Source organism: Geotrypetes seraphini, chromosome 8, assembly GCF_902459505.1.
Source record: "Geotrypetes seraphini chromosome 8, aGeoSer1.1, whole genome shotgun sequence".
In the NCBI taxonomy this organism is placed as follows: Eukaryota; Metazoa; Chordata; class Amphibia; order Gymnophiona; family Dermophiidae; genus Geotrypetes; species Geotrypetes seraphini.
Genome location: NC_047091.1, coordinates 34063561 through 34084809, shown reverse-complemented (window position 1 = coordinate 34084809; position 21249 = coordinate 34063561). Strand labels below are relative to the sequence as shown.

Here is a 21249-nt window from a genome sequence, read left to right as displayed (position 1 = left end):
CTGGACCTGGCCTTGGCAGGGCAGGAAATGCTACTATTACTGTTAATTATTTCTATAGCGCTACCAGACGCACCCAGCGCTGCACAGAGTCACAAAGAGTAAGAAAACAGTCCCTGCTCCAAAGAGCTTACAATCTAAACAGGCAAGACAGACAAACAGTATGTCATGGATACAGTTAAGGGGAACAGTTACAAAGGGGACTACAGGACAATCAAGCTATTGTGACATCATTGATGGAGTTGGCTCTTATTGGTGGAATGAGGCATTATGACATCACAATCTCAGCTCTGCTTATGAGAGGCTGAAACTCTTCACACTACTACTACTACTACTATTAATTATTTCTATAGCGCTACCAAATGCACGCAGCGCTGTACAGAGTCACAAAGAGTAAGAAAACAGTCCCTGCTCAAAAGTGCTTACAATCTATGCAGACAAGACAGACAAACAGGATGACATGGATACAGTTAAGAACGGTTAATCAGCCGGCTGGGCAGAGGAGTAAGGTTGAGGATTGAAAACTGAGGAAGGTAACAGCTAGTGGTCAAAACCTGGGGGTCCTTGTGGGTACCAGGATCTGGAAAGAGCCTTCGTCTGGAGCCCCTGTTTGAGCACTGCCGCTGTTGCGATGGCCAAGTTTATGGCTAGGGATGGGGTGGAGCAGGGAAAGAGGAAATGGATTATTACCAAAATCTCCCCTAATATGATTGCGAATGATCACAGTGCTTTAAGGTGACTCCTTTCGAGCTGGACGAACAAAGGATCAATTGAGAAATATCACCTCTCCCTCCAAAAAAAAGCTAACGTTATCCCAGTATCAGTTTTCTTGTAAAAGGAAAGGATATTATTTTCTGGATGAACTGAGCGGAAAAGGATTTAAGTATAATCTGAAAGCTACAGTGTATATCCTAGGTGTGGCAAGATCAGGATAGGTTGGGGTGCATTTAAACAGCAACTCCAATCATTGGGCTGCAATGACAGTGCTAGGCAGACACCTACAACCTGCATCCCCCAAATAGCAAAGAAAGACCAGGATCAAGAATAACATTCACTGTTGGTTTAATAACAAATTGAAAATGAATGTGAGGGTGGGGCAGATCAAATGGATCGTGTAGCTCTTGATCTGCCGTCATCTACTATGTTACTATGGAACTATGAGTGGATACCGAGAAGGGGTATAATAATCCACAGATGGGCAGCTGAAAGGTGGGAGGCTCCCAAGGGTTAACAGCATGATGTTAACTCTACACCACTCAGGATTTTGTAGATTTCAATTGTATCTCCCCTTTCCAAGCTGAAGAGCCCTAATCTCGTTAGTCTTAGTCTTTAGTCTAAGCTGAAGAGCCGTAGCCTGCCAAAGACAGATGAAATACACAGGGCGAAAATGTAAAAACTGGAATGAAATTTCTACCCTTCCAGAAGTGACGGAAAATTACATTTTGGGGCAAAATGCTAAGCTATTTTGAAACAGTTGCAGTCAAAATAACTCACCATTTACACTTTCGTTGCCCAGAACACAAATCCAGCTCTTCAACTATAGCATAAATTCTCCTTTGTCTTAAAAAAAAAAAGGTGAAATAATACCTTTTTATGTCTATAAAAACAGTCCTAACAAGGTCCTGAAATGGAAATCGTGGACTTTTCATGCATAAAGACTCAGCTTGGCAGATCCGTGTGGTAGAAACACAAAGCAACCCAGAGGAAATCCTGTTCATCTGTAAATATGAAAAAATATAAACACCCAAACAACTCAAACCATGCAGAGTGATCTTTTAGTCGTCCTGACTGGATGGTGAGAATATCCTTCGATCCACAGCCGCTGCAGGATGAATGCGCAAATAGATTAGGAGATGTGGCTTCTTAAGGCAGGTGCTCTCCAGAAGTGGAAACTTTGGGGGCTGCAATTGCTTATTTCTACCCTTCTAACTTCCTCATCATATAATGCATTTATGGAAATATACTGGTGTTAAAGGAACTCTAGTTCTCAGAATTATGACTGGAATCCAAAATGAACAATTTTTCGTGTGTCCAGCTGTACCTGGTTCTTCCACGACCTTGCCCTCATGCTAAAAGAGCTCATGAAACTAACGTAGAAACATGACGGCAGATAAAGGCCAAATGGCCCATCCGCAGTCACCATTATCTCTTTCTCTCTCTAGTTCTTCTTTCGCTAATACGACAGGGCACAGGCCGGTAAACAGGGCCACGGGCTACTTAGTCAGTCTTTTGGCCACGTCTGCATAAGCCATCTCAATTTCCTTGTCCCCAGGGCAAGTGTTGGTAAATTCGTCCCTGCCGTAGGCGTTGGTGAGGTACCTCCAAATCCCGGTCATTTCCTTAGGGATTTCTAAGTTGCGGTATTTCTTCACGACCACCTACAAAAAAAAGCAAGACAAGAGTTAAGAGAAAAACTTGCCTTGCGGATCCCAAAGGACCTTTTACTTGCTACTCGTATCTGCTTGAATTGTGGAGTGGTGGCTAAAATTTGACCCACTAGCGATAAATTTTCAGGAAATTAAGACCCGGATTTTCTACATTTTTACAGGTAGAATTTACTCATTTTTATGGCAAAATTAATTTGGCTGAGTTTTATTTTCTTGTACTTTTTAACCTACTGATTTGTATCTTATTGTAAAAATAAAAATAAAGCCATGATTACTGATCTTGTTTTGTTAACAGATGCATTTTGTTTTGTGCCATGCTTTCAGACATATTTGGTGCTATTTAACTGGTCAGCACTTAAATAGCATTTAGCCTAACCACAAATATTCAGTAGGAGATAGCCGATTATCTCGGCTGTATTCACAGTTAGCACACTGCAACTAACTGACTTTTTCACACAATATAGCCAGTTAACGTCAATATTCAACATTGGGTTTAGTGGTTAAAATAGGCCACATACATAGCAGGCCTATGTTTAACCACTAGTACTGAATATTGGACTAAACGGGGCCAAAAAAGTATTTACAGAGTTAAGGTAAGAACAGATGCCTCTCTTGGTAAGAACATAAGAATAGCCTTACTGGGTCAGACCAATGGTCCTTCAAACCCAGTAGCCCGTTCTCAAGTGGCCAATCCAGCTCCCTAGTACCTGGCCAAAACCCAAATAGTAGCAACATTCCATGTGGAATCCCCATCGAGTGGCAACATTCCATGCTACTTATCCAGGGCAAGCAGAGGCTTCCCCCATGTCTTTCTCAATAACAGACTAAGGACTTTTCCTCCAGGAACTTGTCCAAACCTTTCTTAAAACCAGCTACGCTATCCGCTCTTACCACAACCTCTGGCAACGCGTTCCAGAGCTTAACTATTCTCCGAGTGAAAAAATATTTCCTCCTATTGGTTTTAAAAAGTATTTCGCTGTAACTTCATCAAATTTTCCCTAGTCTTTGAAATTTTTGACGGAGTGAAAAATCGATCCACTGGTACATGTGGATTATTTGCTCTAGTCATAATAAACATTAAAATGTTAAGAGAAACTCTATGGGCCTGATTCTATAAATGGCGCGTAGAATAGGGGCCTGGCAGATTTCTGCACAAATTTTTAACTGGTTTAATTGTTGTGATAATTGAAAACACCATTAAAAGCCAATTAAAAAACAATTATGTGCTTGTTGCAGGTTTCCGGGTCTCGCTGCGTCTTTTCAGGTAGAACTGATGTTTCAGCCACCATGCTGTGGCTTTCTTCAGGGTACGCTGTGAGGTCTGCAGTTTGTCTTTATATAGAGTGGGTCCACTAACTAGATTGCGAACAGGGAGGTCTGTAGGTCACGGATTTGAATTTTGGTGGGAAAGTCGGTGGACCCCCGATTTACAAAGACAAACTGCAGACCTGACAGCATACCCTGAAGAAAGCCACAGCATGATGGCTGAAATGTTGGTTTCTACCTGATAAGATGCAGTGAGACCCGGAAACCTGCAACAAGCACGATGCACCCTGAGAGAACATCTAACCCAGCTTCACGGAGAGAACATCTTTAAACTCATCAGAGACTTGAATTTTTGTGGGGCCGAGGTTTTGACCTTGACAATGTGCAGCTTGGGCAGAAGGTTGCAATCGGCCAACGTCATCTCATCCCCGTCCAGAAACCTGCGGGTGGAGACTTTTATATCCTCCATGCTGTTCTCGTCGATTTCATCGGGATGGGGGGTGTCCAGGTACTCATCCAGCTTCTGCAGGGTCTTCAGGAGATTCCGCTCCAGGCCTAGAAAAAAAAAGAGAGAAAAAGTTCATAGTTCATCTATACTTGAAGGGCTGAAGTTAGGACCCAAAGTGGTGAACTGGGTCAGAAACTGGCTGTCGGACAGACGCCAGAGGGTGGTGGTTAATGGAAGTCGCTCGAAGGAAGGAAAGGTGAGTAGTGGAGTCCCTCAGGGATCAGTGCTGGGGCCAATCCTGTTCAATATGTTTGTGAGTGACATTGCTGAAGGGATAGAAGGAAAAGTGTGCCTTTTTGCAGATGATACCAAGATTTGTAACAGAGTAGACACCGAAGAGGGAGTGGAAAATATGAAAAAGGATCTGCAAAAGTTAGAGGAATGGTCTAATGCCTGGCAACTAAAATTCAATGCAAAGAAATGCAGAGTAATGCATTTGGGGATTAATAATAGGAAGGAACCATATATGCTGGGAGGAGAGAAGCTGATATGCACGGACGGGGAGAGGGACCTTGGGGTGATAGTGTCCGAAGATCTAAAGGCGAAAAAAACAGTGTGACAAGGCAGTGGCTGCTGCCAGAAGGATGCTGGGCTGTATAAAGAGAGGCGTAGTCAGTAGAAGGAAGAAGGTGTTGATGCCCCTGTACAGGTCATTGGTAAGGCCCCACTTGGAGTATTGTGTTCAATTTTGGAGACTGGCGAAGGACGTAAGAAGACTTGAGGCGGTCCAGAGGAGGGCGATGAAAATGATAGGAGGCTTGCGCCAGAAGACGTATGAGGAGAGACTGGAAGCCCTGAATATGTATACCCTAGAGGAAAGGGGAGATATGATTCAGACGTTCAAATATTTGAAGGGTATTAACGTAGAACAAAATCTTTTTCAGAGAAAGGAAAATGGTAAAACCAGAGGACATAATTTGAGGTTGAGGGGTGGTAGATTCAAAGGCAATGTTAGGAAATTCTACTTTACGGAGAGGGTGGTGGATGCCTGGAATGCGCTCCCGAGAGAGATGGTGGAGAGGAAAACGGTAACTGAGTTCAAAGAAGCGTGGGATGAACACAAAGGATCTAGAATCAGAAAATAAGATTAAATATTGAACTAAGGCCAGTACTGGGCAGTACTGTATATGGCCGTTTGGTGGAGGATGGGCTGGGGAGGGCTTCAATGGCTGGGAGGGTGTAGATGGGCTAGAGTAAGTCTTAACAGAGATTTCGGCAGTTGGAACCCAAGTTGGATTCTTGCCCAGAAATAGCTAAGAAGAAAAAATTTAAAAATTTAAATTGAATCAGGTTGGGCAGACTGGATGGACCATTCGGGTCTTTATCTGCCGTCATCTACTATGTTACTATGTATTTGATATTCAGCCTATATATTGATTGTCCACGCAGTGAGCGATAAAAAATATGTAACATAAAAAGGATGATACACCACAAGGAAGACACATTAGTAGTGTCTAGGTTATAATTTCAATTATAGATAATTTGGGTATGCCAAAAATACAGAAGGTAGCCAATATACAAAACACTTAAACTGCCTTTTGAAAAGATTATAGAGAAATGCATATACGTTAAATAAAAGTTTTCTTGAAAGTAAATCATAGCTTTACTGAATAGTTGCTTTTTTTAATTGGAAAGTTACAATATTTAGGTCTGTCCCCTGTTTCGCTGAGGGCTGGTATCAGTGACAGCACAGTCAGCTGCCGATTACCACCATCAATCCCCTTTTACAGACATTAGTAAATATTCACTTCTGTAGTTTTAAGCACAGAAAATGACTGGATGCAAGTGAAGAACAAGAGCAAGGTGCGGAGCTTTGTCAAAGGAGGCGCGTAGCTAGGACGGAGTGTAATTTGAAGGAGGGAGAGTTTAATAGGATGAAAAGTTTCAAGTTTCAAGTTTATTAGGATTTTATATACCGCCTATCAAGGTTATCTAATCGGTTTTTACAATCAGGTACTCAAGCATTTTCCCTATCTGTCTCGGTGGGCTCACAATCTATCTAACGTACCTGGGGCTATGGAGGATTAAGTGAATTGCCCAGGGTCACAAGGAACAGCGCGGGGTTTGAACCCACAACCCCAGGGTATTGAGGCTGTAGATCCAACCACTGCACCACACACTCCTCCAACGCAAGAGAAAAATCGAACACCATCATCTAGATATAAATAAAACAATTATTATGTGTAATTTAGAAAGGTCGGCATATTTTAATTGTAGCCACATCCCATTTTAAATAAAACCAATTTGCACTCTTGTATAAGGGGATCTTATCCTGAAGTTCAATTTTTGCCAATTGCCACGTAGCCCTTAGGTAGAAAAAAGGGAATGTGTGTTAATGTCCGTTAGCATGCACTAATCTTATTTATTTAAGACATATCCCGCATATCATAAAAATCTACGCAGGTTACAATATACATGCAAAAGCACTAAAACAAACTATACACGATAAAAGAACAATGTACATACAAACATTATAAAAATACAGCAATTACATCACCTGGAAGCTGAATGCTCTGCGATGTTCCCGACGCGCATAGGTTTTGTAAAAAGGGGGGTATATTACCCTGAAAAATGGACTAAGACGGCCACCACACATCTTTTCACTCAAAATATTTTTAAAAGTCATTTCTTACAGTCTACCAGAAGAGGGCAGCATTGTCTGCAAAATGAACTCACTCCACGCCTACCTATGATTCCTGATTTAATAAAACCATTAAAAATCAGATTAAACAAATTAGCTTCCATTTTTCTAAGATATGGGTCTAAAAATAATTTGCTTTCTATTGTACATGTTAAGATAATGGCATGCAAATGAACCTCATGTTAAAATAAATCCTTGCTAATCCTAATCCAGGAAAAAACTTTACTTTTGCACCAAAAGCCATTCTAACGCTTTCAGCTTTTCTTATTGGCTGAGGAGACATGTCAGAAAACAGGAGGAAGAGTTAGAAAAGGCCTCTTCCTCCCCATTCGCAGTTAAGCTTTTTGGAAATTCCCTCTCTTATGTACAAAAGCTTTTTTTCTCAGAGCAGCCTTGTCTCTCTGGGTGAACATAGGACTCGGCCTGAAGGATTAGATGTGCTGGATGGATTTCCAGTGTTTTTGCAGGTCCTTTAACTTCCACATTAAAATTTTACTTCTCTTAACATGGCTTCCTGCATTGGGAGTCAGTCCATATTTAGCTCATTTGCATGTATTTGCATTCTGGCAGCGGTTTGCCTGGCTTCCCCCTCCCCCCTTGCATTAATACTGTTACATTAGAAAGTAAAGTTAATGTCGGAAAATTTATACTAGACCAGGGTAAAAACCCCATGCTACAGGGTAGAGTGGCTTATTACCCCCACCCCCACCCATTTTATATCTGGGAAGTCCTTAATTAACATTTTCTGGTGAACTTGCATCCCACCATCACTTGCCTGACAAATTTTCTCAGGCTTGGCCGATGGATTTAGGGTGAAAATCAGAACGCGCTTGATTTCTGAGGCTCTAGATTAAGCAACAAAAGGTGGGAGACATTTTTTCTTTTAAAATTTCAAAACACTGAGGGGTTTTTTTTTTTTGTGAAATTTCATGTTGTGGAAAAGTAGAATCACAAAATCATCCAGTCCTTCACAAAACAGTTATCATATTCTTTTGAAAAATAGCCCACCTCCTATAATGTTCCCCCCTCCCCCATGCTTCAGGGTTAAATAAAAAACCTGTTAAATTTAATCTTAAATGTAAATCTAGATTCTTCTAATAATTGCCCACTCCACAGAATTAGCGGTAACCAGCATTGCTCTTTTTCACTCTCTCTCTCTCACCCCTCCCCCAATACCCAGACCTCTCATCATACCTCTTCCCAAGATTATGGCTATAGGTTGGTGCGGGGCCTTGAGAACACACAGATACTCAAGGTCCCGCACCAGCCCAGTGCCATAATCTTGGGAAGAGATAAGAAGAAAGGTCCATTCATCACAGAGGGAGGGGGGAGGGCCTGGATGGAATAGGAGAGAAATGTTGGTTACCGCGAGGGGCAGGATAAGAACATAAGAAGTTGCCTCCACTGGGTCAGACCAGAGGTCCATCTCGCCCAGCGGTCCGCACCCGCGGCGGCCCATCAGGTCCACGACCTGTGAAGTGGTTTCTGAACACCTCTACAACCTACCTCAAGTTCTATCTGTACCCCTCTATCCCCTTTTCCTCCAGGAACCTATCCAAACCTTTCTTGAACCCCTGTACAGAGTTCTGGCTTATCACCTCCTCCGGAAGCTTGTTCCATGTGTCCACCACCCTCTGGGTAAAAAAGAACTTCCTAGCATTTGTTCTAAACCTGTCCCCTTTCAATTTCTTCGAGTGACCCCTAGTGTTTGTGGCCCCCCACAGTTTGAAGAATCTGTCCTTATTTACTCTCTCTATGCCCTTAAGGATTTTGAAGGTTTCTATCATGTCCCCTCTAAGTCTCCTCTTCTCCAGGGAGAACAGACCCAGCATTTTTAACCTGTCAGCGTATGTAAAATTTTCCATACCTTTTATCAGTTTAGTCGCCCTCCTCTGCACTCCCTCGAGGATGGAGAAGAGAAATGGGGCCTCCATTAATAGCCCATCTTAGACATCAGAAACCCACCATTTCTAATCTAGTCCATAAATGGCCATCACCAAATAGGCAAAACCTTAGTCAAGATACAGGATGCACAAAACACCACAAGAATTTTTTGCATTCAACAGAATCAAAACATAGAACCAGGACAATACAAGTGTCCATCTCCTGCCCAGCTCATAAGAACATAAGAATTGCCGCTGCTGGGTCAGACCAGTGGTCCATCGTGCCCAGCAGTCCGCCCCCGTGGTGGCCCTTAGATCAAAGATCAGTGCTCTGAGACTAGCCCTACTTGCATACGTTCTGGTTCAGCAGGAACTTGTCTTTCTTGAATCCCTGGAGGGTGTTTTCCCCTATAACAGACTCCGGAAGAGCGTTCCAGTTTTCCACCACTCTCTGGGTGAAGAACTTCCTTACGTTTGTACGGAATCTATCCCCTTTTAACTTTAGAGAATGCCCTCTCGTTCTCCCTACCTTGGAGAGGGTGAACAACCTGTCCTTATCTACTAAGTCTATTCTCTTCATTATCTTGAACGTTTCAATCATGTCCCCTCTCAGTCTCCTCTTTTCAAGGGAGAAGAGGCCCAGTTTCTCTAACCTCTCACTGTTCAGCTCACTTCTCTTTGAAATATTAGACACTCCATCGAATCTCGAGATCTCTCTGCCCGGTCAACATTTTGCTTTTTTTTTTTTTTTTTTTACTGTAATTAACTTTTTCTAACTTAAAAGCTGTGTGACATGCACAGAGTTACATAAAACGGAATCCATGACACACGGGATAAAGGCGCCATCAAGCGTTCCCCTTAATCTCTGTTCCAGAGTGGCTCCTTTGATAAGCCCTGGAGGAGAGTGGCAGAGACACAGTGGGGAAAATGGGGTGGGGGAAGCAGTGGCACAGCGATGGTGAGTCGCCTGGGGCAGTGGTGCCCCACCCCCGCCCTTATCCCTGCCCTCCCCCGCTACTTCCCCAACCCCCCCCCCATAATGCCTGCGGGTCCTATTTGATTCTCCCGTTGCGAGGAGCACGTTGAAGGGAAGGAGGAGTGCGCACGCGGTGGGGAGAGGAATGGGAAAAGGTGGGGTGGAGGAGGGGCGCCCCCACCATGATGATGCCCGGGGCAGACCTCCCCCCCCCTTTACTATGGTACTGGGGGGGAAGGCTCTATCCTGAGCACACACAGAGTACCTAAGAGCTATCTCCTGTCACGCAGGAGTGAAACGGCATCACATTACAAAAAAAAGAGAATAAAAACTGATTTTATTGCCGCTGGCTAGAAATGAAAAGCAGCAGAATTCATGGCCAGTATTTAATATATCACCGGGGTGGCAAAATAGCCAGGAGCTAGCCTCAGGCGCAATTAGCAAATAGACTAGAGCCGGGACAGGGTGACGGAGGAGGCTGCACTTTGCTGAGCTGGGATATTTACAGGCAGAACATTTCACTGAAGTCATTTCACTAATGGAATATGACCATAAGTTATAAATAAATCAGCAAGACATTCGTATAATGTTTCCCCCTGAGGTAATCTCCGGCAATGTGCTGTGTGAACAGATGTGTTGAGCAGTGGCACATCTGTACTGCATGATAGAGCCACGTTAATGATTCCTTCTGGCATTTCTTTCAACGTATTTTCTTAGTCCACTTTCCAAGGTAATATATAGAAATAAAACATTTAAAAAACCCACAGGAAATAAAGTATTTTTTGGGGGGGGGACAAACTCAATACATTTTATGATGAGCTTTCGAAGGTAACCTTTCTTCTTCAAATCAGAAATAAGCAAATGTTGACAAATATACACTTCTCCCTCCATATTCGCTGTGATAGGGGGTTAACAGAACCGCGAATACAGAAAAACCGCGAATAACTTTTTCATATGTTATTCGCTGTTTTCTATTAAAAACCGTCGTGAATATGGTGAAACCGCGAATAACATGGTGGGAGACCTGGCCTGGTTCCTGAAGGAGAAGCAAAACACGATGAAGAAAGTGCTGGGAATCAATTTTCTCTTTAAATTATTGGAATCAGCAATTTCTCTATGCAAGCTGATGTAATTTGGGGGGAGGAGCCAGCAAGCTAAAAACCGTGAATAATCGAAACCGCGAATGCTGAAACCGTGAATACGGAGGGAGAAGTGTATATGAGGAAAACATGAAAGCATTTTGAGGACAGTTTCACAGGAAGAGGGAGGGGTGGGTGAGCAGGAGACAGAGAGATGACAACGCAGTCTTAAACGTCTTCATGGTGGTGATCTTTGTCAAAATATTTTATCATTTTAATTTCAAAGGTTTAACATTCTTGAACTGTCTTATTCCCTCTTAGGATTCTTACCAAAGTTTTTCCAAAGTGTCTTCTGTGACTTCTAATTCTAAGCACGCCCATCCTGTCCTGCCGAGAAACACTCAAGATAAGGAGCTATCACACTGTCATATCTGATGCCTCTTTGGTCACCAAACTCTTTCCAGTTAATTGTTTTAACATTACTGAAAGTAGCTAAACTATTAAACAAGAGCAAATGAGTTCCTTACTGTGAATTCCGCTGTACATATGGCATTGGATAAGAATTTTAAAAAGCTGGCTCAAAGTGACACAGAGACCCCCAAACACACACACACCGGGCCGTTTACAAAATACAGAGCTGGTGCAAAGGTGGTGGGCACCCTAGGCGTACCGTCAATCTTACACTCTCCCCAATTAAACTTTCAGGCTCTTTGCTTGCAGCCCCCCTCCCCCCCCAAAAAAAAGATTTTGATAATTAAATTCAGCAATCATGAGCATCACACAAACTTCCTACCAAAAATGAAATTAAAGTCTGTATTGCTCCATGGTGCAACCTCACCTGGAGTATTGAGTTCAATTTTGGTCTCCTTATCTCAAGAAAAATATAGCGGAACTAAAAAAGACCTCTCCTCCTTCAAAAAATTCTTAAAATCCCATCTTTTTAAAGATGCTTTTTAACATTTAAATTTTAGATTCGTTTAATATTTTCAGATTTTTAACTACCTCGTTCCCTTTTGTTCTTTTCCTTTTTTCTAAAAAAAGTTGTAACTTTTCCCCCCTTTCCTCACAACTCAAGTTTGTCTCATCTTCAAAAATTATGTCATTTGGTCTGTCTATTTGTAATTTAACTTTCTTTTTATAATTTTGTACATCGCTTAGCGATTCATCAAATACTAATAAACTTGAAACTTGAAACAAAGACGAGTGATGACTAAGCTTCCTTCGTATGTGCCGAACCGGTCCCTCCGCTCCCAGGATGAAATTCGCCTCAAAACGCTCCCTGGTCATGCCCTTCAACTGCAAACCGTAAAGCGACGGTCCTACTCCCACTTCATACCGAGCCAATGGAATCGACTGCCCTCGTAGACCAGATCCCTTGAAAAGCAATAAAAACATACCTCTTCACCTGAACCCCTACCCTTGACCGATAGACTACAAAGAGATGTATATTGGTACCAGAACCAGTATGTGTCAAAGAAGGATAACTTGTATCAAACACTAACTTTCTGTGTGTCAAATTAGGCTTAACTTTTACTGGAAACCTTGCATCGTAAGGACAACCATAGCAAATTGTAACCAGTAAACTGTATATTATCATTAGCTCCTAGCATAAGTCGCTCTTAGCGTTACCCTTCTCCTCCACTGCCAATTCCAGACTTCGTTCCTTTCATCTAGCTGCCCCCTATGCCCGGAATAAATTACCCGAGTTTGTCCGTCAAGCCCCTTCTCTTCCCTTGTTTAAAAGCAGACTGAAAACCCACCTTTTTGATATAGATTTCAATCCTTAACCCTACTCCTCTGCCCTCCAACCATTCCCCTTGACTGTATCCATGACATCCTGTTTGTCTCTCTTGTCTGTTTAGATTGTAAGCTCTTTGGAGCAGGGACTGTCTTCTTTATGACTCTGTACAGCGCTGCATATGTCTGGTAGCCCTATAGAAATAATTCATAGTAGTAGTGTGAAGAGTTTCAGTCTTTGGGCAGCAGAGCTGAGATTGTGATGTCATAATGCCTCATTCCACCAATAAGAGCCAACCTCATCAGTGGCTTGATTGTCCTGTACTCCCCTCTGCCCTCCAACCCAGCCAGCAGATGAACCATTCCCCTTAACTGTATCCATGACATCCTGTTTGTCTGTCTTGCCTGTTTAGATTGGAAGCTCTTTTGAGCAGGGACCGTCTTCTTTGTAACTCTGTACAGTGCTGCGTACGTCTGGTAGCGCTATAGAAATAATTAATAGTGGTAGCATGTATCAAGTTAGGCCAAAAACTTGTATTGTAAACGTGTACAGAAATTACGTATGTTAAACCTGTAACCCGTTCTGAGCTCTTTGGGGACAACAGGCTGGAAGATGAGTTAAATAAATAAACAAATGATCTAGGTGTGGCTCCTTGAAAAAAGGAGACTGCGAGGGGATATGATCGAGACTTTCAAAATACTGAAAGGAATCGACAAAATAGAGCAGGAAAACAAATGATTTACAATGTCCAATGTGACACGGACAAGAGGACATGGCCTGAAGCTAAGGGGGGACAAGTCCCGGACAAATATCAGGAAGTTCTGCTTCACGCAACGAGTGGTGGACACCTGGATTGCTCTCCCAGAGGAGGTATTTGCGGAATCCACCGTTCTAGGATTTAAAAGCAAACTAGATGCACATCCCCTTACGAGAGGCATAGAAGGATATGGGTGACTAAAAATTATCTCAACTCAATGTCCGTTGTAAATAGTTAAAGCAGGGGTTCATTCACTCAAAACATCACAAAAACAGGACAGTTGACAAAATCATAAATAAACGGAGAAAAATAAACCTCAATTGTGGGTCGCCAGGACTACACAAGTACCTAAGCTCACCACCTCATCACGGGTTTATAAAAAAACTCCGTACAGTTATATATTACTTTCATACTTCAGCATCACTTTAGAAGAATAATTTTCAAAAGATTCTCAAAGGATTTGAAATTAAACGTCCTGTAATTTTCTATAAATAAGTGAGACAGCCCCAAACTAACTAAATGTATGGCAATCAGCTCCAGCTGTAGTTAAATTCTAAACAACGTCTAGTAGCGTGGCTAAACACTTATGCATCTTAGCGTGTATAAGAGAGTCAAACACTCATCTGAAGAAAAATCTTCGTCCCGATAGATAAGATCTTCTATTTCGCCTGCAAGCAGGCTACTTCAGGGGATTCTTTAACAAAGTAGTCTCCACGCTATCAGCTGTATAACGGGCGGCCAGGCTCTCTCAAAATGGCCCTCAGACCGAGATACGCGCCCGACTCGTTTAAAAACTGAATCGAGTCGGGCGTCATGACATCATCGCAAAAACGCGAAAGGTCATAGGTCAATCCTCACTGCTTCACATGCTTACATATGCTTCACATATAATACTCAATCCAAACAAAAGAACCTTGCATTCATAAGAAAGATTGCCACTCATATTCAGAATTTAAACCTAGTGGTTCTATAGTATGGAGACGGTTTATCCATTGTTGTTCCTTTTGCCATAAAAGCTTTCTCATGTCTCCTCGTCTCATTGAAGGGATCACTTTCTCCACCACCCAACATCTAAGGCTTTCAAACTTGTGTTTTAACTTTAAACAGTGAGCTACTATTGGGGCTGTCATTTTACATGTATTTAAGCAACTTTTATGTTCAGTTATTCTTATGGTTAAATTGCGTGATGTTTGGCCCACATAGAATAATTCGCATGGGCATTGTATTATGTAGATCACGTTAGCTGTTTGACAGGTGGAGGTATGTTTGAGAATGTAATTTTTCCCATCAGTAGGATTTATGAAATTCGAGATAGTGGACATGATTTTACAATTAATACAATGTCCACATGGGCTATGTCCAAGAGTAGATTCTAAACTCTCTTCTGTAAATTTTTCTTTAGATGTATGGCACAGCCAATCATTTAAATTTCTGTTTCTGGATTGAGGAAAAATAAATCTTTTATTTGCAAAACATGGAAGTGTTTTAAGCAGTGGAAGATGTTTTTTGTATTTCTTGATCATCTGTGGAGATGCGCATGTCTGTTTGATAATACAGGGGATTATTTCAGATTGTTCATCATTCTCAGGAGATTTGTTATAATCCAGTAGTGTCTCTCTGGGATTAAATAGCGCTCTTTTCTTTACTTTCTTAATTATAGAAGTTGGATAATTTCTAGATTTTAATCTTTGCTCCAGTACCTTTGCTTCTTGGAGAAAGTTTTCTTTACTATTGCAAATTCTCCTATATCTTAAAAACTGAGCAAAGGGAATACTGGTTTTCAAATGTACAGGATGCATACTGTCAAATCTCAGCAATGTATTTCTGTCCGTTGGTTTTCGAAATACCGATGTTGTTAAACGGATTCCATCCAATTGTATCCATACATCCAAAAAGCTTATTTTATTTTTACTAGATGACATAGTAAATTTGATGGATTCATGGCACTGATTTAGCTCTGAAGCAAATTCTTGAAGTTGGACTTGGGTTCCTAGCCATATTACAAACACGTCATCTATAAAACGCCACCATTTAAACACACATTGAAATCCTGCCAATTTATAGATGAAAGTCTCTTCAAACCACGCCATATATAAATTGGCTATGGTTGGGGCAAACGATGCACCCATAGCTATGCCAGAAAGTTGTTTAAAGAGTTCTCCATTAAAAATAAAATAGTTGTTTTTCAATGCTATGGCACTTAGTTCTTTCAAAAATAGTACAAACCCACTCTCAGGGTTATATTGCCTATTCCATAGATTAACCAACACTTGAAGAGCTTCATCTTGGGGTATGCTGGTATATAACGAGCATACATCAAAAGTGACTAAAGTACAATTTTGTAAAGCATCAGGTTCAATGTCATTTAGCATTTTAAGAAACTGTGTAGTATCTTGAATATATGACTTAATATCTTTCAGGTGATCCTTCAGCTTTATATCAATGTATTTGCTTGTCTTCTCCAACAGGGAATCGCGAGCCGAAACTATTGGGCGTCCAGGGGGATGTTGAGTATCTTTGTGAATTTTGGGAAGAAGATAGAATATGGGAATTTTAAAGTGTTGAGGTGTCAAAAACATATATTCTTTTTTTGTTATGAAGCCTTGTTTTAAGGCTTCAGAACTCTTTTGAGCAATTTTTTCAAATATTTCCAGTGAAGGATCACTAGTCATTTTCATATATGTATCTCTTTTAGAGAGTTGATTATTGGCTTCTGCTAAATATAACTCCAAACCCCATATTACAATCGCACCCCCTTTGTCAGCGCGTCTAATGATTATTGTGGGATCTTTTTGTAGAGATTGTAATGCTGTCCATTCAGCGGAGGTCAAATTATTATAATACTTTCGTTGTTTAGCATCTTCATCCATTCGCTGTAAATCTTGAATCATTAAATTCTTAAAAGCTAGTATAATGGGGTTCGGAGGCCCCGGAGGATTCCATTTGGATTTCGGGCGCACACAGGATTTCTCAGGTTCTATACTAGGATGTTCATGAAAGAAAGAGCATAAATTTAACCTACGTAAAAATTTCTCTAGATCTATCCGAGCTTGAAAAGAATTATGGGGAACGTTACAGGACGTTTAATTTCAAATCCTTTGAGAATCTTTTGAAAATTATTCTTCTAAAGTGATGCTGAAGTATGAAAGTAATATATAACTGTACGGAGTTTTTTTATAAACCCGTGATGAGGTGGTGAGCTTAGGTACTTGTGTAGTCCTGGCGACCCACAATTGAGGTTTATTTTTCTCCGTTTATTTATGATTTTGTCAACTGTCCTGTTTTTGTGATGTTTTGAGTGAATGAACCCCTGCTTTAACTATTTACAACGGACATTGAGTTGAGATTGTTCTTTACAGAATACGATTGTACCTTTATTATATTAGTTAATTTATTAACTGACTAAAAATTATGCCAGGTGTACACCTGGCTGGGCCTCCGCGTGTGCAGATCACCGGACTTGATGGACAGAAGGTCTGATCCGGAGATGACAGTTCTTATGTTCTTAAGTTGGCTAAAATTAGCGCAATCATCCGTCATTAGCCCTTCAGCATCGGGATGGTGCTTGTTAATCCTGGCCACTTTGAGCTCTCTTTGTGCTCCCCTAGTTCTGTGGGTTCAAACGAAGCTTGAAAGGTTTCCCTCCAGAAATCAAACGCCCGGAAAAAGCGCTGCTCTGAGCAACGTCTTCCTGGAACAAGCTGCAGACCAGGTCCCAGAGGTGCAGGGTTGCTTAGTAACCCGGAGTTCTTATCTGCCAGTACGGAATTTAATCCCAGGTCTGCACACTTCCGGCTCAGCAGCTGCTCCTTGCTTACGAGGCTGTTTTCCTGCTAGTTTGAGAAGAACAGCTGGTTATCCGGGCAGGAGGAACTCAAGAAAAAACATCCAGGCAAACAAAGTGACCCATCTGCAGAATTCAACTTATAGCTCGCAGGTCCTATGCTTCCAGACAGATTTTTTTTTAGGACATCAGGCTGCCAGGTGGTATAAATTGTTATCTGAATTCCTGAATAAAAAAACAAAATCTAGTCTTAAGAGATATTTGGAGCATCGAGATAAAGCAGTATATTTCTGCGTCTCGATGGCGACTTGGAGGATGAGATGGACAGCGTCAGCATCTATGAGACAAACCTGTTTTTTCTTGTTACATAGATCTTTTTGGACCCCTATTAGGTTACAAAAGTTAGATAGTTCTAAATCGAATAGATGCTGGCACTGTCATCTACACATGGGGACACTGGATCATTTGCTATACTATTGTCCCTTGATACTTAACTTTTGGAAGTCTATATGGGGACAGATTAATCTCATTTTGGAATCTACAATTCCCTTGACCTATGAGGTAGTTATATGTGGAACATTACTATATATTAAGCCCCCCTGGACCGCTATAAATGCCGGCTTTTTCTGATTATGGCTGGGGTAGCCATGCAGATGATAACTGGCAATTGGAAAAATTGTGATCGACTTAATTTTTCTTTTTGGTGGGCGAGCTTATGTTTAAGCTCTAGGTATGAGAAAACGAATGTCGACATATTGGGACATTCTAAGATATTTAACTTAGTTTGGGGTCCATTGACGTCTTTTGAACAATTGTTATAGTTCGGTACCGGGAAAAATGGTAGAGGCGCTGATAAAGGACCACATCCTTGATCACCTTGACGGACACGGTCTGATGAGGACAAGCCAGCACGGTTTCAGGAAAGGCAGATCTTGTTTGACAAACTTGCTGCACTTCTTCGAGGGAGTAAACAGGCAGATAAACAAAGGCGACCCTGTCGACATTGTAGATCTGGACTTTCAGAAGGCGTTCGACAAGGTTCCGCATGAACGATTACTTCGGAAAATTGCGAGCCATGGAATCGAGGGTGAAGTATTGGCTGGATCATAGGAAACAGAGAGTGGGGGTAAATGGACAATACTGGAGGACTGGAGGAGCGTCACCAGTGGGGTGCCACATGGCTCGGTGCTTGGACCCGTGTTCTTCAACATCTTTATAAACGATCTGGACATTGGTATGACGAGTGACGTGATTAACTTTGCGGACGATACAAAGTTATTCAGAGTAGTGAAGACACAGGGGGATTGCGAAGATCTGCAACATGACATAATCAAGCTCGAGACATGGGCATCGCCATGGCAAATGAGGTTCAACGTGGATAAGTGTAAAGCGATGCATGTCGGTAACAAAAATCTCATGCACGAACACAGGATGTCCGGGGCGGTACTTGGAGAGACCTCCCAGGAAAGAGACTTGGGAGTTTTGGAGGGATTTCCAAAAACCTGGCAGTTTGTCCGGGTTTTGGAAGTCCCTGACCTCAAGGCCGCGTCGGGAGTACATCTGCGCATGCGTGGATAATGACATCATACGCATGACCGTGACATCATCGCATCGACACCTGTGCATGTGCACTCGGTCCCGAGCTTCGGGAGGTTTGTGTGGGGGAGAGGCAGTTAGCCGGTGCCTCTCCTCATCCCCAGTGTGCCCCGGCACACCTGAAATCTCAGGAGGCACACAGCTCTACTGCCTTAAATATAAGCTTAAAAATATGAGAGTTACAAGCCACAGAAAGGGAGCCAGCCACTGGATGCCTGTCCTAGGTTTGAAACGCATTTAAGGTTTCATTTTAAATGTAAGTTTTTCTTTGGTTGCTGTTGTATTTAATTTACATAAGCTGTAGTTTGAGATTTACACGGATAAAGACTCCCGAGGTACAAGCTTGGGTTTTATATATTTGTTTTCTATGATTTGGGCTTTTGTCTTGTCCTGAAAAGCTCCTGCTGGGTTGGTATGGCATCGGCTAATAGTTCCTAAGGGAAAGAAACCTTATCTGAAATAATATTTCAAGTCATCCTAAAGTACAAAGAGGATAATGAAGAGAGGCGTGAGGAGGAAGAGGGAACTGCAGGGTAAAAATGAAAGAATTCACCTCAAAGGAAAAAAAAAAAAATCAAATCAAAAGGCTATTAAAACAGTAGAAAATACTTCTCCCTTCCCCCGCCATTTCCCAAACTGTTAAAAATGGGCCATCCAGGGCACCGCTAAGGCAGTGAAAGGGTTACCTTCATTGGTTTCTGGCTTTGAATTCTTGATATAAGCAGAAAATTTGGCAAAGATGTCCATTCCAGCGGTGTTAGATTCCGGGTGCTTTGGTGAAAGCTTTATGAATCTAAATAGATCAAAAGTAAAAATTTTAAAGAGGGAATGGGACAGACTTGTTCCTTATTTTACACAAATATTTATTCCCTTAGCAGGCAGCATACTTAAGAAAAAAAAGGACTTGAATGAACAACAGAAAAACTGACAAATGCATGCACCAGCGGTGACCGCCCTCAGCGGTGTCCACCCCAATAAGATACTATTTTGTCTTTTTGAGGGGAGAACCCGACCCCCTCCACTACACTCTAAAGATTCACTTCCTGTCTAGTGCTAGGGTTAGGTTTACTTCATGATTATGGGAACCCTTTTAAGTGGATATCTGGAAGGCCCTGATTTGCTGAGACTCCTCAGGCCCCTTCCCTTGGGAGGGGCTTGAGGTACCCGAGGCCCCTCCCAAGGGACGGGTCCTGAGGAGTCTCAGCAAATCAGGACCTTCCAGGTATCCTTGACAGGCCACAATTGTCCTGCGCGGATGAACGCAGAGAAAAATAATATCTATTGCTATTCAAAGTTAATGCTCATGTTCCCTCATGTACCGATGCTGCCTGGGATATTATCAGATGAGATCTTAGAAGCTATTTGGGACCAGAAATCTCCAGGAGGTGCCAGTGTGTAGAAGGAGGTTGATGTAGGTATCTGATGAGGACATGAAGCAATAGAAAAGAAGGACATTTGTCACAAGAGTAGAAAGAATTTATCAGCAAGATGGGGCTTAATACGTCAGTTGCACAAATTTGGTGTTTGATAAAGTACCCATTTTATGCAACAAAACCTAGGTACAAATAACACTTCTTAATGCTAGCCAACATTGATAACTTCCCCTCTTAAAGTCTTACAATTTCACTGCACTTTTTTGATATTTCTACACCTTGTTAGGCAGTATACAGCATTCTGGACAAAAAAAACCCCAATTCTATTTAAAAAAAAACCCTACATAAATACTACATTTAATTATGGCCAATATTGTGCTATTAAGTAGAGAATGACACGGGGACAAATTTTTCCCCATCCCCGCAGGAACTCAATTTCCTTATCCTGTCCCTGCCCCATTCCTGTAAGTTCTGCCTTAACCGCACAAGCCTTGAACACTTATGATTTTAAAGTGTTTGAGACTTGTGCAGATGAGGACGGAGCTTAGGCATTGGTGGAATGAGGCATTATGACATCACAATCTGAGCTCTAGAATGTTGCTACTTGTGACTTTAAAGTGTTTGAGGCTTGTGCAGATGAGGACGGAGCTTAGGCATTGGTGGAATGAGGCATTATGACATCACAATCTGAGCTCTAGAATGTTGCTACTTAGGATTTTCAAGTGTTTGAGGCTTGTGCAGATGAGGACGGAGCTTAGGCATTGGTGGAATGAGGCATTATGACATCACAATCTGAGCTCTAGAATGTTGCTACTTAGGATTTTCAAGTGTTTGAGGCTTGTGCAGATGAGGACGGAGCTTAGGCATTGGTGGAATGAGGCATTATGACATCAAAATCTGAGCTCTAGAATGTTGCTACTTAGGATTTTCAAGTGTTTGAGGCTTGTGCAGATGAGGACGGAGCTTAGGCATTGGTGGAATGAGGCATTATGACATCACAATCTGAGATCTAGAATGTTGCTACTTGTAGTGTTTGAGGCTTGTGCAGATGAGGACGAAGCTTAGGCATTGGTGGAATGAGGCATTATGACATCAAAATCTGAACTCTAGAATGTTGCTACTTAGGATTTTCAAGTGTTTGAGGCTTGTGCAGATGAGGACAAAGCTTGCAGAAATGGGGCAAGGGCAGGAAAAGAGCTCGCCGGAACAGGACGAGAAAATGAGTTCCTGCAGGGACGGGGAAATGTTTGTCCCCGTGTCATTC

General features: G+C 42.0%; 1 protein-coding gene across 1 annotated transcript in view; it reads right to left on the bottom strand.

The window, feature by feature from the left end:
• Positions 1-1042: 1042 nt before the first annotated feature.
• The window catches only part of CLIC4 (chloride intracellular channel 4), a 48667-nt gene continuing 28460 nt past the window's right edge, over positions 1043-21249 (bottom strand). Inside the window, exons 4-6 of the mRNA XM_033956874.1 lie at positions 19299-19405; positions 4024-4205; positions 1043-2375 (exon numbers count right to left, since the gene is read on the bottom strand). Coding sequence (XP_033812765.1) covers positions 2211-2375; positions 4024-4205; positions 19299-19405 — 454 coding nt within the window. The 3' untranslated portion in view covers positions 1043-2210. The remainder of the gene's footprint in view (positions 2376-4023; positions 4206-19298; positions 19406-21249) is intronic.